This window comes from Carettochelys insculpta, chromosome 21, assembly GCF_033958435.1.
Source record: "Carettochelys insculpta isolate YL-2023 chromosome 21, ASM3395843v1, whole genome shotgun sequence".
NCBI classification, from domain to species: Eukaryota; Metazoa; Chordata; order Testudines; family Carettochelyidae; genus Carettochelys; species Carettochelys insculpta.
The window spans coordinates 16358729-16372725 of record NC_134157.1 but is presented as its reverse complement, the minus strand read 5'-3'; the positions used below and the strand labels follow the sequence as shown (position 1 = coordinate 16372725).

The 13997-nt window shown below is 47.1% G+C and overlaps 2 protein-coding genes across 8 annotated transcripts in view; one reads left to right on the top strand and one right to left on the bottom strand.

Annotated features, from left to right (window-relative positions):
- FAM163B (family with sequence similarity 163 member B) overlaps positions 1–3297 on the top strand; it is a 62206-nt gene extending 58909 nt beyond the window's left edge. For all 5 annotated transcript variants that reach the window (XM_075015610.1, XM_075015613.1, XM_075015612.1 and 2 more), the window contains one exon: positions 391–3297. In XM_075015610.1, the coding sequence (XP_074871711.1) occupies positions 391–780 (390 nt within the window). In that variant the 3' untranslated portion in view covers positions 781–3297. The remainder of the gene's footprint in view (positions 1–390) is intronic.
- Positions 3298–4203: 906 nt separating this feature from the next.
- Positions 4204–13997, bottom strand: part of ADAMTSL2 (ADAMTS like 2) — a 65489-nt gene continuing 55695 nt past the window's right edge. For all 3 annotated transcript variants that reach the window (XM_075015425.1, XM_075015426.1, XM_075015427.1), the window contains 4 exons: positions 10297–10467; positions 9675–9851; positions 7558–7702; positions 4204–5164 (listed from right to left, as the gene is read on the bottom strand). In XM_075015425.1, the coding sequence (XP_074871526.1) occupies positions 5046–5164; positions 7558–7702; positions 9675–9851; positions 10297–10467 (612 nt within the window). In that variant the 3' untranslated portion in view covers positions 4204–5045. The remainder of the gene's footprint in view (positions 5165–7557; positions 7703–9674; positions 9852–10296; positions 10468–13997) is intronic.

Below are 13997 nucleotides of genomic sequence, written 5' to 3'. Positions count from 1 at the left end.
CCTCCCAAAATGGCGCCCTGGCCAACAGCCTGACCAGGCCCCTGGGCAAGGTGGAGGGGAGGGAGGTTGGCTCTACACTCCCGGAAAAGGTGGCGCCTCGGGTGAGCAGGGGTAGAGCCGCGGTAGCCAGCCCTCACGCCTCCAGCAGTGCCTGAAAGGGCCCTTTGTCCCTCCTGTCAGCGGGCCTGACTCTGAGTTTTGGGCCCATCCAAAATCCAAACTCAAAGCCAGTCTGGAGGTAGCCAATGGCCCATCTCATGCTCCTGGGGTGACCCAAAGGCTGGCAGCTTCCAAAGCCACACGCAAATCCATTCCTGCGTTGAATGACCCGGCTGTGAGCTCAGGTGCCTTTTAAGTACTCAGCGGCTTTCTGCTTCCTTGGCTTTTCAGTATTACTGCTGCAAGAAGGAGGAATCTGAAGAGGATGAGGAGGAGCCAGATTTTGCCGTGCATTCCCACATCCCTCCACTCCACAGCAACCGCAATGTAGCACTGACCAATGGGCCTTCGCTCTACTCCGCTGCCTCGCCCTTCAGCCACCAGCACTCCCAGCGCAGGACTGTCTGCTCCAGTTGTTCCCACTTTGAACCACCCACCTTCTTTCTGCAGCCGCCGGAAGAGACCCACAATGGAGGCGACCGCATCAATTACAAGACCATCAGCCAGGAAGATATTGAACTGCCGGTCAGTGCGACCAACCTGCAAGCGCTCAACCCCAACCGGCTGTCAGCCATGCGAGAAGCCTTCTCTCGCAGTCGGAGCATAAGCACCGATGTCTGAGTAGCTGGAGCCCCGCACGGGCAAGCTGCCCAGAGTATCTGCTGAGCCTGAGGCTTTTTCCTATGCCACTGTGGCTTTTAACAAAGGTGAAACTTTTAAAATCAGTGGGAGTATTTTAAAATTATGAATGTCTTTGTACACTAGACAGACATATAAAGATATTAAATGGCTAGGTAATGGGTAGGCAAAAAAAAATCCCAGCAAGAGATGGCTGTAGAGATTGCAGCTTGCATGGGTGGCTTTTCTAGAGCTGTGCTTTGGAGATGTTTTCTTTTTATACTGAGGAGATTTTGGTATTGTGCATCCTTCATAGACCTGAAAAGGCCCTGCCATAACCATCACCAACAATTGCTCTGGGCTAGTGTTCAATCTTTCAGGCAGATTTACTGACAAAAAAAGAGCACTGCCTGGAAGAGGGCTCCCCAGCCTGTCTTTAGGGATGATACTCACTTCCCACAGGAGATGGGCCACCAAGGCCACCGAAACCCAGAAAGCAGGACCAACTAGGACTTTGCCATGCGTCGTTTTGTGCCGTCGCTCTAGCTCATCTTAATTTACTGATTAATAAATCCTACGAGCCATGAGCTTTCTGCAATGCCAGTGTTCTCTGGCTCCCACTTTTTGGTCATGCGTGCTGAAGGGATGTGCCTTGAGGCGCAAGACGCACAACACTTGTAAAGTCTCTTCCTTTAGTGGAGGCCTCCAGAGCTGAACCGTATCACACCTCCGTTCTGCTGGAAAGTTTTTTGTGTTGTTTTTTTTTTTTTTTTAAAGACTATGCAGGAGCTACCAGATTTCTGTGGAATGGGAGAAGAGTGCACCAAGACGTTTTCTTTTCATAAAGATTACCCCCTGCCTCAAAAAAAAAAAAAAAACAACCCAATAATGCCACACACTATATCTAAATTAGGAAAGTGAGGGCTAAACAAAAATGAAGATGACATTCTCTTTTCCCACCCCGCCCCCGCTGGAAATTTGGCACATTTCAGACTTAACACACAGCAACGGTCACGTTCTCAGTTACAAATCACGGACATCACTTGGCTAACTAGCCTGGCTAATTTGCAGCGGTAGCCAGCAGGTTGCTCTCATTTTTTCCTATCCATGGGCAGAATGATTTTTGTTATGTGCACCAAGGCACATGGAGATGTGCACCACCAATAGCAGCTCATGCTGCTCACTGTGGGCTCTCCGCTAATCAGCTGAGCAGCACCTGAGTCTGTCATGGGTGGCCACCCAAATGCTCAGGCCACAGGGAACACAAGTCGCCAAGGCCATGCACGGCCCAGAAAGGGCCTGCTGTGTAGTCACTGCTGGCCAGGGTGGAGGCTGCGATTTGCTGGTTTCCCATTCTCTTCGCCATATGCAGCTTTGCACAAGGATTGCTCTGGAACAGGCTTGTCTGAGTTTTCAGGGTCAAGCTTGCTGAAAGAACTGAAAGCTGCACCATTGCTTTCATCAGGTCGGATGATGCCTGCCGCAGGGTTGTTTGGCTAGCACCATGAGTGTCTAAACACTGTCTTATGCCCTGGGCTGAGTAGGCTCATGTGCAAGGGCTGGGAGACGCATGCACTCAAGTTAGGCTCAGACTTGTCACTTCTTGATGCTGTGAATCCGTTCACATGCAATTCCCTGGAAGTTTTAGAGGGTGGTCGACTGATGTAGTAAGGCACTTCCCGGGCTAAAGCACAATAGGGATAATTTTATTCAGTCAAATCACAGATCTACAATGTCTTTAACAGAGCAAGGAAGGTCCTTCGCAACTCTGTCTTGGACGCACTCACATGGCTGGGCTTGTTGGTGCATACAGTTTTTGTTATGAACCATCTCCTTTGTAATGGCACTCTACCTTAGCCAGGCCAACAGTATTGCTCTGTACATACAGAACAACTTATCCAGCTACAGAGAATGGACTAGCTGCAAATAGACAGCTGATCTCGGCACTAGGCTCTGGTTAAGATTTCTTTATCGTGGAGAGGAAAGTGGTTGTTTCAGACTCATCGGTTTATAACCCCTGTATGTAGCCTGCCTGGAAATTATATTTTTGACCTTGAGCATTTTTAATTCCATGGGAGACCTTTTAAAGTACATGTTTCTCTTTTCAATGTAATAGCTTAGACAATCTTGGGTGGTGGGGGGTGGGGCAGTGGTTTGTCTTGGTTTGTAACCAGTTAACTGTACTGGGTTTATTTCTTAATCGGGAAAGCCTTGCTATAAACATGCTTATTGGGAATGGTGTTCTGTCCTCTAAGTGATCTGATGTAACAGCGGCTGCTTCTACGGGTCTCTTCCTTTGTATGAGTCTTAAGTTTGTTTCAAATGCATCTCGAATTTCGATTCTCTGCACTTCCTGTGGCTGTACTTATAGCTTCATCTTTCCTCACTTTTTTCCCCCCCTTTCCTGTAGAGCTTTGAAACAAACCAACAATGTCATCTGTTTCCCTTCCGTTCACATGGTGAATTGTTGTACAGGACTTCTGGCCTCACAGAGGTAAAAAAATAAATAATAAAAACAAATGACTCTTTGCCATGATTTCAGAGCGATTTTTTGATGGGTGGTGTTTGGAACCATGTTGTCTTGTGCAAATTACATCGGCTTCCAGAGGAGGGGGTTTGAGATGTGCCCAGGACTGGTCCCAGTGTTCCCTTCTGATGTCAGTGTGAGTTTTCACCAGTGATACCAACACATGGCTACTTGGGAGAGCCCGCCTCCTCTATGGAGATATGCCTATCTCATAGAATGGTGCTGTGTGACCAGAGGACAAAAAGACAGTCCCTGCCCCAAAGAGTTTAGAGCTCATTGACTTCACTGGGTCAACCCCATAGTAAAGTAAGTGACTCTTCACAAATTACAAGCAGTCCTGTGGCACCTTAGGGCTAACAAATTGATTAGATCATGAGCTTTTGTGGCTAAAACACACTTCCTCAGATGAATGGAGTGAAAAATAGAATCCAGAGTTGATATGGTGGGGGAGAAGGGAAATAAAAGGGTTTCCTGTCACTAGTCAGACCAGTAAATGAAGCAAGTTAGGTAGGATGTGTCCCATTCCTGTGAATATCAAAGGTGGAGAAATTGCCTTTGGAGTGCATAAGCTAGTTAAGATCTCTGTTCAGGCCAAGGTTAAAGGTGTCAAATTTGTAAATGAATTCCAATTCAGATGTCTCCCTCTATAATTTTGTGGTACAATTCTTTTGTTGAAGGAAGAATGGCTACTTTTAAATCCATTTCTGAATGTCCCAGGAGGTTAAAGTGTTCCCCTGTTGGTTTCTATGTGTTCCAATTCCTGATGTCTGATTTCTGTCCATTCATCCTTTGGTGCACAGATGGTCTGGTTTGTCCAATGTACAGTGATTGCTATGCAATACCGCTTCATTGGTGCCAATCTCCAGGGACAACCATACATGAAAAACTCAAGAATAAAATTAGATACCACCATAAATATGACAATTTTATTCCATTATACATACGAGTACAAATTAATGATTATAGGGATAAAGTTCACTGTTTGTAAACAAATATATTAGAAAGAGCACGTCTTTTTTGTGATATAAAGTGCAGTTATGGTTCATTATTATATACATTATGTCAGCATTATGATTTTTATAAGGCCTATAAAACTAAAGATTGAGTATAAGATAAAATTCTCTGAAAAAGTATACACCTACATATTACAAAAGGGTTTGGCTTGAACTCATGTAATGAATGAAATTCCGCTCCCAACCCATTATAAAGGAAATTAAGACTAGCAAGCAGGCTTGTGGGATGAATTCGGAAAGAGGTTCTAGGGTCCTCTGCTAAGGCAAACATAATGGTGCTTTAATTTCATATGGTTGTCTCTTGGACGTTCTCAGTTTGAAATGCGTGCAGATAACAGAAAAGAACGACAAGACCTTTTAAAACAAGTGAATATTTGGAATCAGACTGAATCAAATATACAAGATTCTATGTACAGATTTTGATAATCACGTGCTACCAATATACAGTAGTAACGAAGCTTTCAGGTGAGCTTCGAAACAAAATGTTGGTGCCATTGCCCTCCGTTACAAGGAATGAGAGGAACAAGGAGAGCAGATTTGCAGTGGTGGAAGAGAACTTCCTCATCGCAAGCGTGCAGCACATTGAACTCGGAACAAGGCTGGTCTGGTGTGAAAGTCAAACCCGGGAGTGTATGTTACATCTCCTGCCAAATGCTGGGTGCTCATAACAAGTCTACCCCTAATTCCTTCAGTCTCCAAGTGCTGAAGTCATTAGTCTAATCTCTCCACTAGGAGTGGGGAGCCCTGCAGGACCTGCAGCAGGCTTTGCTGTAATACCAGTGGCTGCAGAGATTCACTTTGATTGCCAAGGCGCAGTTCGTTCCTGCTTGGTCCTGACAGCTGTCATCTAGAGAAGAGAAACATGTGGGCATGCAGATGAGTGAAGTCGGGAGGCAACAGTAGGAAGAAACTTACAGCCTGTATTGTTTGTGCTTGTTTCTTCCCATGCTCAGTAGCACCTTGTCTCCTGGGCGGTTTTATGGTTCTACACCCAAGACCCTACTGTGTCTGGTGCTGTAGAAACACACAACATAAAGACAGTAACGGGTCGAAACACACATTTGAAATAACCATGAGCACAGTAGGATGGTAAAAATTCAGAGGGTGGGACCAGCTGACTGGCAGGAGAAGACCCAATCCAGTCCCATCCAGGCTCACCATACCTTCGCTCTCAGTGCAATGGGCTGCGGGGATCTGGAGTAGGTGGGAGAGTGGACAAATGAATGGGAACCTCCCCTCCCATGATGAGGTTGCTGAGTGGAAGCAAGACCAGTGGTCCCTCTAATTTTTTCCATGCACGGGTGGAATAAATTTTGTTACATGCACGGAGGACTGTGCACCACTGATAGAAACACACCAATAGAAACACTGTGAGCACTCTGCTAAACAGTTGGGCGGCACCTGAATCTCTCCTGGCGGCCGCCCAAGTGCTCAGCTTACAGGGAACACCAGCCATGACCCATCACTGTCTTAGACTGACGGAAGCACTAGCTGATGCGCAGGCATCCCTCCTTGTTTGCTGGGTTTTTAGCAGTGCTCTGCGCATCCATGCTGCCTTCCATCCCCACACCTCCCATGCCTTACAAACCTCCCAATGGTGAGCAGGCATCACTTTCCCCAGGTGACAGACTGGGGAGCTGGAGCACAGATGGGTTATCAGAGATCATGCAGCAAGACCATAGCAGCGAGAGGCACAGAGCCTAGATATGACACCAGATTCCTGCTTTCGATGCAGGACTATTTTTAGCCCCAAAGCCTATTAGTGCATTAGAACTACAGGTTCTTTGAGCCACCACGCCGTACTCTGATAATGAGATATTTAAAAACCCCACCAGGGCATCCAGAGACCTAAGTCATTAAAATAACAGCACTGCGGAAACTTACTAGGAGGTTAGTGGGAATTCACAGCAACACAGGCTACCAGCTGTCAGCTTGTGAAGTTAGCTTCAGGCCACAGTTTTATTCCTTTGAAATACACCCCTTTGACTTTACATGGGCATCTGCAGGGTGAGTGTGTGTAAGGGCCAGCTTATTCAGACATGGGCACCTGCCAATGTTACACCTTTGCTGAGCTGAATGCAGATTTTTTCTCAGTTGGAAAAATCCAGTAGACCAATACTACTCGTATGTCGCCAGGGCTTCTGAGTTAACTGATAAACCGCTATGAAAGAGGATACTGGTATTTAGATAATAAACACCAGAAAAACATTGGCAATGGTTTCTCAGTTCATGCTGACCTGTCCCTGTTCCCAGTGCAGTTGGATTATAAAGGGCTGTCCCCACACCCTAACTTGTACCCATGGGCTTTTCTACAGGCAGCAGTAATGTAATCTTCCCCAGGTGTGAGTGCCAACGTGTCATTTCTAAAGCGTGTGTGTTATACATTAATTGGTTGCTTGTAGATGCTGCACTGAAGGTTCCCTAGGACACTTTAACAGAGAGTTTGTAACTGTACTACGTGTATATACAAACAGAAAGCCTTGAAAGCTCCCAGTTTTGGGACAGCTACCCAGCACTCAAAAATAGCTAAAACTACCCTCCTCCAAATTAAATTGATAAAGACAGAAAAATCCTGTAGAGAGCACGGTTTACAAGTAGACTTAACAAGTCAGTATCATTATCCACATTTTACAGATAAGCAAACTGAGGCACCGATTGTTGCTGTGACTTGTCCAATATCACCAAGCTGTCCAATAAGCCAAACTGCCTCTGTTGCATCTGACAGTAGCTTGTGTGCCTTATGGATAAAGATACACGCCTCTGTCCCAAATCACTGCACAACCAATGCACAGACACCGCCACTGACAAGCAACCATCTCTGGGGTACGGGCAGCTACAAGGCATATAACATGTGCACCAAGTATTGTGTAACAATGACAGGCGGTAAAGTGTGGGCCAGATTTCTGCCCTTGTGAACAGTGTCACAGGAGTGGAGCAGCAGGTGCCCAGCACCCCAGAAGGAGGTAGTGCAAGAATGGCTTATTTCAGTTTAACTTAAGCCCCCTTTTTTGGCAACTTAAGCTGGACCAATCCATGCCACTTTTATAGCAAACTGTCTCCACACAGCGTTTATACCAGCATAATTTGTGTAACCACATGGATTTAACGACACCCGTATAAATGGTAAAACTTCCCCATGTAGACAAGGTCTTAGTCTAACCCCTGTTCTTTATTGGCTTTCACTGGAAACACAGCCCCAAACCCTGCCTTGGAGGGCTGATCTAAATTCCTTCTTCTCACCTGGTGGCTCAGTAGGGCAGGGCTGCAGGTCACAGGTTTGTTTACCAACAGGCTTCACAAGCGGGTCACAGCCACGGACGATATCCGTCCCCTGGTAGCACTTCACATCTCGCATTCTCACACCAAGGCCGCACGTTTTGGTGCACTGGGGAACAGAGCGAAATGGACGTTGTTGGCAGAGGTCACCCAGGGCCATGCACGACAACATCAATGAGAAACCGATGAGCCCTGCTTTGAGGTGCACAGAGACTAACTACTCCCCTTTCACAACAAATCCTGTGGTCCCTTCACAGTGCAACGGTTTCACACGTCCCACCCCACGGTGCAGAGCCAGGTGCTGCTCTCATCCCACATCAGCAGCCCCTAGGCCTTGCTTTGACCCTCTGCAAAGGGCTGGCCTCATGCTGGGGAGCTGGTGTACTAAGGGGAGCTGCACAGCACACTGGGCAACATCCAGATGCAATTTCCCAGCCCTTTGGAGATGTCAGGCCAAATACGGCCTGTGTCTCAGCATACGTAAAAGCCTGTGACACAAAGCCAATGCTGCTCTGAGCACTGCCTGTCTCTGGCTTGGTCTACACTAGGGAGTTAAGTCAATGGCAGATATGCAATTCTTTCTACAGCAATTGCATAGCTAGAACTGACTTATCTGCAATCAATTTGTCCGGCCATCTACACAGAGGGAGATGGACAGGAAAAACGTTCTCGTTGAGGATAGTGAGGAGCACAGGTTTGACTGCCGACCCCAGAGAGTTCGATTTCAAGCATCTGTGCCAGGCACATGAAATCTAACCAGGTCCATCTTCGTTAGTCTAACCCACTGAGCCATCGGCAGAGCAAACACCAGGAAGCGTTTTACTGCTCCAAAGGCCATGGGCCGACCCGAGGCTTCAAAGCCCATATCTCCCCCTCTCCATGGCCCCATTACACAGATACTATGGCTGCTCCTGCAGCCCAAGCCACACGCCCACAAGCAATTGCAAAACATAACCGAAACCCAAACGCAAACCCAAACCCTCCCTTTCCTTGCTGTTCTCTGAAAGCCCAGTGAGTGCCGATTACATCCTGGCAGGGCCTGTGCTTCACCCGAGCAGCTAAAACAGCGAACAGCTGTCATGGTGGCCCTCGCCACATGCTAATCAGCTCTTGGCAGTTGTGACACGCCTCTCTGGCTGAGCCATTGCTGGCAAGGCCCTGTGAGTAACACCGGAACAGTTCATTTTGTGCTCCCTCTTCCTAACGGCATTTCAAGCTCTGTGTGTTCTCCTTCCTGGTGGAGCAGGGAAAGGACCTGGTTCTTTTGCAACTGGGAGAGGAGGGGCGAGTTTTCCAAGGATCACGCTGCTGAGGAGCAGGTGTCCTTCACTCAGTGCACATATTCAAACCGTTTTGCATGGCACCAGGGCACCCTCTAATTTTTTACATCAAAGGGCGGAATAAGTTTTGTTATGTGCACCACCAATAGAAACACAAGCTGTCCACTGTAGGTAGCTCTGGGTGCTCTGCTAATCAGCTGGGTGACACCGGAATCTCTCCTGGGTGACCGCCCAAGTGCTCAGTTTACAGGGAACGCAGCATGGGACCTCCCACTCCCCTGCATCTTTAGAGAGAGAGGGTGGAGGTAGCACCCTGAGGGGCATTTTGGGGACAGTGTCCTATGAACCTAGCAGGTGTGTGATCAAACCCACTGGGCCATCAGCAGAGTGAGCATTTGAGAGTCCTTGCCTCACAAAGAACAGAGGAGCCATCCCCTCTCACCCCTGCTTGTAGAAAACAGTTGTCTCTTCCCCCGATCAGGTTAGCCACCGGGTCCCACTGAGATGCCCATGAGCCATGATTTTACTGTGGTGACTGAGCACTTGCTACTGCTTCCTAACTGCAGGTGAAGGGGAGCAGGTACGGCTGCTCGCATTTTACTGTCAGGGAAACTGAGTCACAGACAAAGGAAATGGCCTGCCTTAGCAACTGTGTCAGAGGTGGGATGAGAACCAAGGACTCTTGGCTCTCTGCCTAGTAGACCTGTCTACTGCCTCCCGCTCATGAGTCCCCTGTTCTACCACCACCTCAGAAAACATCCGAGACCTCATCACTCCCAGTTCCTCCAGACTGCACCTCACCTCAGACCAGGGAGTCGTATACCACTTGAAACAAGGCCGCTCAAAGCAGGTGGTTTCTTCCACGGGTTTCTTGGTGACGTCACAGTCGGTGGGGTTCCGGGTTTTGATCTTCCCATTGAGGATCTCCAGACACAACACTATCCTCTTTTTCACACCCCGGCCACATGTGGTGTTACACTGCCAAGGACAGAAGCCAGAGAGAGCTAAACGGAGAGCTGGTGAGGTGGCCATTGTCTTGTGACCTTGGCAGACTGCTTGGAGCTCAGTGTGCTCCCAGCCTGGGCTGGTCTCACTCCTGGCCTCCATGTGAAGGCTCTTCCCTTGTGCTGCACAACCACAAGGAAAGACAACACATCCAGACAGATCCCACTGAGGCCCTGCCCCACCCCAATAGCAGTGGGGAGCAAGGGATGGAATCAGAGGCCGTTGGGGGCACTTGAGATCTCTAGTGTTATCCCCACTTGGGGAGCATGAGGATCTGACAGGAAAAGTGAGCCACAGCAGGTCAAAAGTGGGGACCAGACCCAAGAGGTAAGACCCCCTCAGCGCTTCCCTCACAAGGCTCGTACCCATGTACGCACGGGATGGGCGAACTCGTCGGTTGAGCTGAGTCAGCTCTTACCCGTTCCCAGTCCTGTGCCAACCAGTGGGCGGGGCAGTTCTTGTCCCCACAGGGGTGGATAGCAAGCGGCTTGGTCTCCAGGTTGCACTGGGATTCTGGCACCACACGGCCGTCGCTGGTTTTACAGTACACGTGTCGGATCATCCTCCCCTGCCCGCAGCTACCGCTGCACTGAAACAAAAAGAGCAGATAGGCTGGTGAGTAAGGGGAGGGTCCAAACACACCACATTCCTATGAGCGTCCCAGCTCCTCCCCAAGTGATTCTTCAAACACACGGCTTCACAGACCCTCCTCTCGACAGCACAGGATTCCTGTGTGTCTGAACGGCATCCTCCAGCTGACCTCAGGTATAAGTCCTTTGGGGCAGGCACTGAGTGCATTCATTTAGGACCAGGCAAAATCAGCCAACAATCTGGAATGAGTTACCCAAGGCTAACAAGGAACTGATCCAACCCTGGCATCTGACCAAGCCTACAAAGAACCGCAGTCTTCATTCCCCTAGCATGTCCCAAAAGTCAGTGGCCCTTTAAGGTGACTCAAGTTGAGCACCCAAAAATCCCACAAAATCTTGGCTGGAGAGCTTAGGTGGCTTACCTGCGGTCACACAGGCAGTTTGTGGCAAAGCCAGCTATTGGACACAGAGTCCCAGCCCAGAGCCTTAACCAGAAGATCATCCTACCTTATAAAAGCAATCCCTGGCACTAATTGCTGGGGATCTCAGCCAAGCAGCAACTTCTGCCCACTAATTAAGGGCCACCAAATATTATGGCCATGGCCATTTATTTTTAAAATATAAGGAAATTGATGGCATAGAAGAACATAAAAATGGCCACAGTGGGTCAGACCAAAGGTTCACCTAGCCCAGTATCTTATATTCTGACAGTGGTCAATTGTAGGTGTCCCAGAGGGAATGAACATCAAGTGATCCATCCCCTGTCACCAGTTCTCAGCTTCTGACAAACAGAGGCTAAGCACACCATTTCTACTCATCCTGACTAATGACGGATCTATCCTCCATGAAAACTTCGAGTTCTTTTCTGAACCCGGTTAAAATCCTGGTCTTCGCACCGTCCTCTGGCAAGGAGTTCCACAGATAGACGGCGTGTTGTGCAAAGACATACTTCCTTTTTTTAGTTTTAAACCTACTACCTATAAATTTGATTTGGTGAACCCTAGTTCTGATGTTATAGGAACAAGTAAATAACTTCTCCTTGTTCACTTTCCCCACACCAGGCATGATTTTATAGACCTCTCTCATATCACCCGTTAGTCTCCTCTTTTCCAAGCTGAAAAGTCCCACTCATGTTAATATCTCCTCATAGGGCAGCCATTCCTGACCTCTTTTCTGTACTTTTTCCAATGTCAAAATACCTTTTTTGAGATGAGGGGACCACATCTGTACACAGCATTCCAGACATGGGTGTCCCACAGATTTATATGCACATGAGAGGACACACGTTGCCACTCATGCTCACTAAGCAACACATAATGGGACAAGTCAGGAAACAAGGAAGAAATGTGCCACAAAATAAGGGTCCAAGTTGCCAAGGCAGCACAGAGAAGCTACTCTTGTCACCCCTAAACTCATGTCAAACTTGTTCATCAATGATCTAGAAAATGAGGTAAGCAGTGAGGTGGCAAAGTTTGCAGATGACACCAAGTTGTTCAGGACAGTCAAAACCAAAAGGGATTGTGAAGAACTACAAAAAGATCTCAGCAAACTGAGTGATTGGGCAGCAAAATGGCAAATGAAATTTAATGTGGGTAAGTGTAAGGTAATGCATGTTGGAAAAAATAACCCAAATTACATGTACTACATGATGGGGTCAAGTTTAGCTACGACAGATCAGGAAAGGGATCTTGGAGTTATAGTGGATAGTTCTCTGAAGACATCCACGCAGTGTGCAGCAGCAGTTAGTAAGGCAAATAGGATGTTAGGAATTATTAAAAAAGGGATCGATAATAAGACAAAAGATATCATACTTCCCCTATATAAAACTATGGTACGCCCACATCTTGAGTACTGCGTGCAGATGTGGTCTCCTCACCTCAAAAAAGATATATTGGCATTAGAAAAGGTTCAGAAAAGGGCGACTAAGATGATTAGGGGCTTGGAACGGGTCCCATATGGGGAGAGGCTAGAGAGACTGGGACTTTTCAGTTTGGAAAAGAGGCGATTGAGGGGCGATATGATAGAGGTATATAAAATCATGTATGGTGTGGAGAAAGTGAATATAGAAAAATTATTTACCTTTTCCCATAATACAAGAACTAGGGGACACCAAATGAAATTGATGGGTAGTAGGTTCAAAACTAATAAAAGGAAATTTTTCTTCACACAGCGCACAGTCAACCTGTGGAACTCCTTGCTCGAGGAGGCTGTGAAGGCCAGGACTCTATTAGGGTTTAAAAAGGAGCTTGATAAATTTTTGCAGGTTAGGTCCATAAATGGCTATTAGCCAGGGATAAAGTATGGTGCCCTAGCCTTCAGAACAAGGGCAGGAGATGGATGGCAGGAGATAAATCACTTGATCATTGTCTTCTGTTCTCCTTCTCTGGGGCACCTGGCATTGGCCACCGTCGGCAGATGGGATGCTGGGCTGGATGGACCTTTGGTCTGACCCAGTATGGCCATTCTTATGTTCTTATGTTCTTATGTCTAGTCACTGGCAGGAGAGAGGACACCAGGGGAATTCAGAAGGCAAAGTGTTCTGCCTTCATTTGAGGAAACAGGTGGCAGCTTTCAAAGAGACTAGGAAAAATAAGGTAAATGGTTATAAATATATTCCCTGTATTTAAATCGGGAAAAAAAAATAAAAAAGAAAACAAATTGCCCCACAGGTATTGTCTAGAGCTATATTTTAAACACCAAGAGTTCCCGTGTTCTTTTGTTGAAATTCTTTGAGGAGATGCAACTCAGAGCACAGCCGTTGCCAGGGAGATCACTTATTTTTAGACAATGCCAATGAATCAAAATCAGTGTAAAAATAGCTTGGATACAAGGTTCATGTGACACAAATACATGACACTTTTTTTTTTCTTAAAGAAAGGCTTTCTTTTCTGTGGGATAGGGTGCAGGGTTGTTTTAAATTGCAGGAACTTTGGCAATGTCAAGCAAAGATTATAACCAGAAGTGACTGAGACAGAACCATAGAACACTAGAACGAGAAGGGACCTCGAGAGGTCATCAAATCCAGTCCCCTGCCTTCACAGCAGGACCAAGCACTGTCTAGACCATGCTTGATCAATGTCTCTCTAACCTGCTCTTAAATACCTCCAAGGATGGAGATTCCACAACCTCCCCAGGCAATTTATTCCAGTGTTTAACCACCCTGGCAGTTAGAAACTTTTTCCTAATGTCCAACCCAAACCTGCCTTGTTGCAGTTTAAGCTCATTGTTTCTTCTCCTATCCTCAGAGGCCAAGGAGAACAATATTTCTCCCTCCTCCTTGTAACATTCTTTTATGTACTTGAAAACCACTATCATGTCCACTCTATCTTCTCTTTTCTAAACTAAACAAGCTCAGTTCTTTCAGTCTTCCCTCATAGCTCATGGTTTCTAGACCTTTAATCATTCTTGTTGCTCTTCTCTGGACCTTCTCCAATTTCTCCACATCTTTCTTGAAATGGGGTACCCAAAACTGGACACAATATTCTAACTGAGGCCTAATCAGCACAGAGTGGAAGAATGGTTTCTTGCT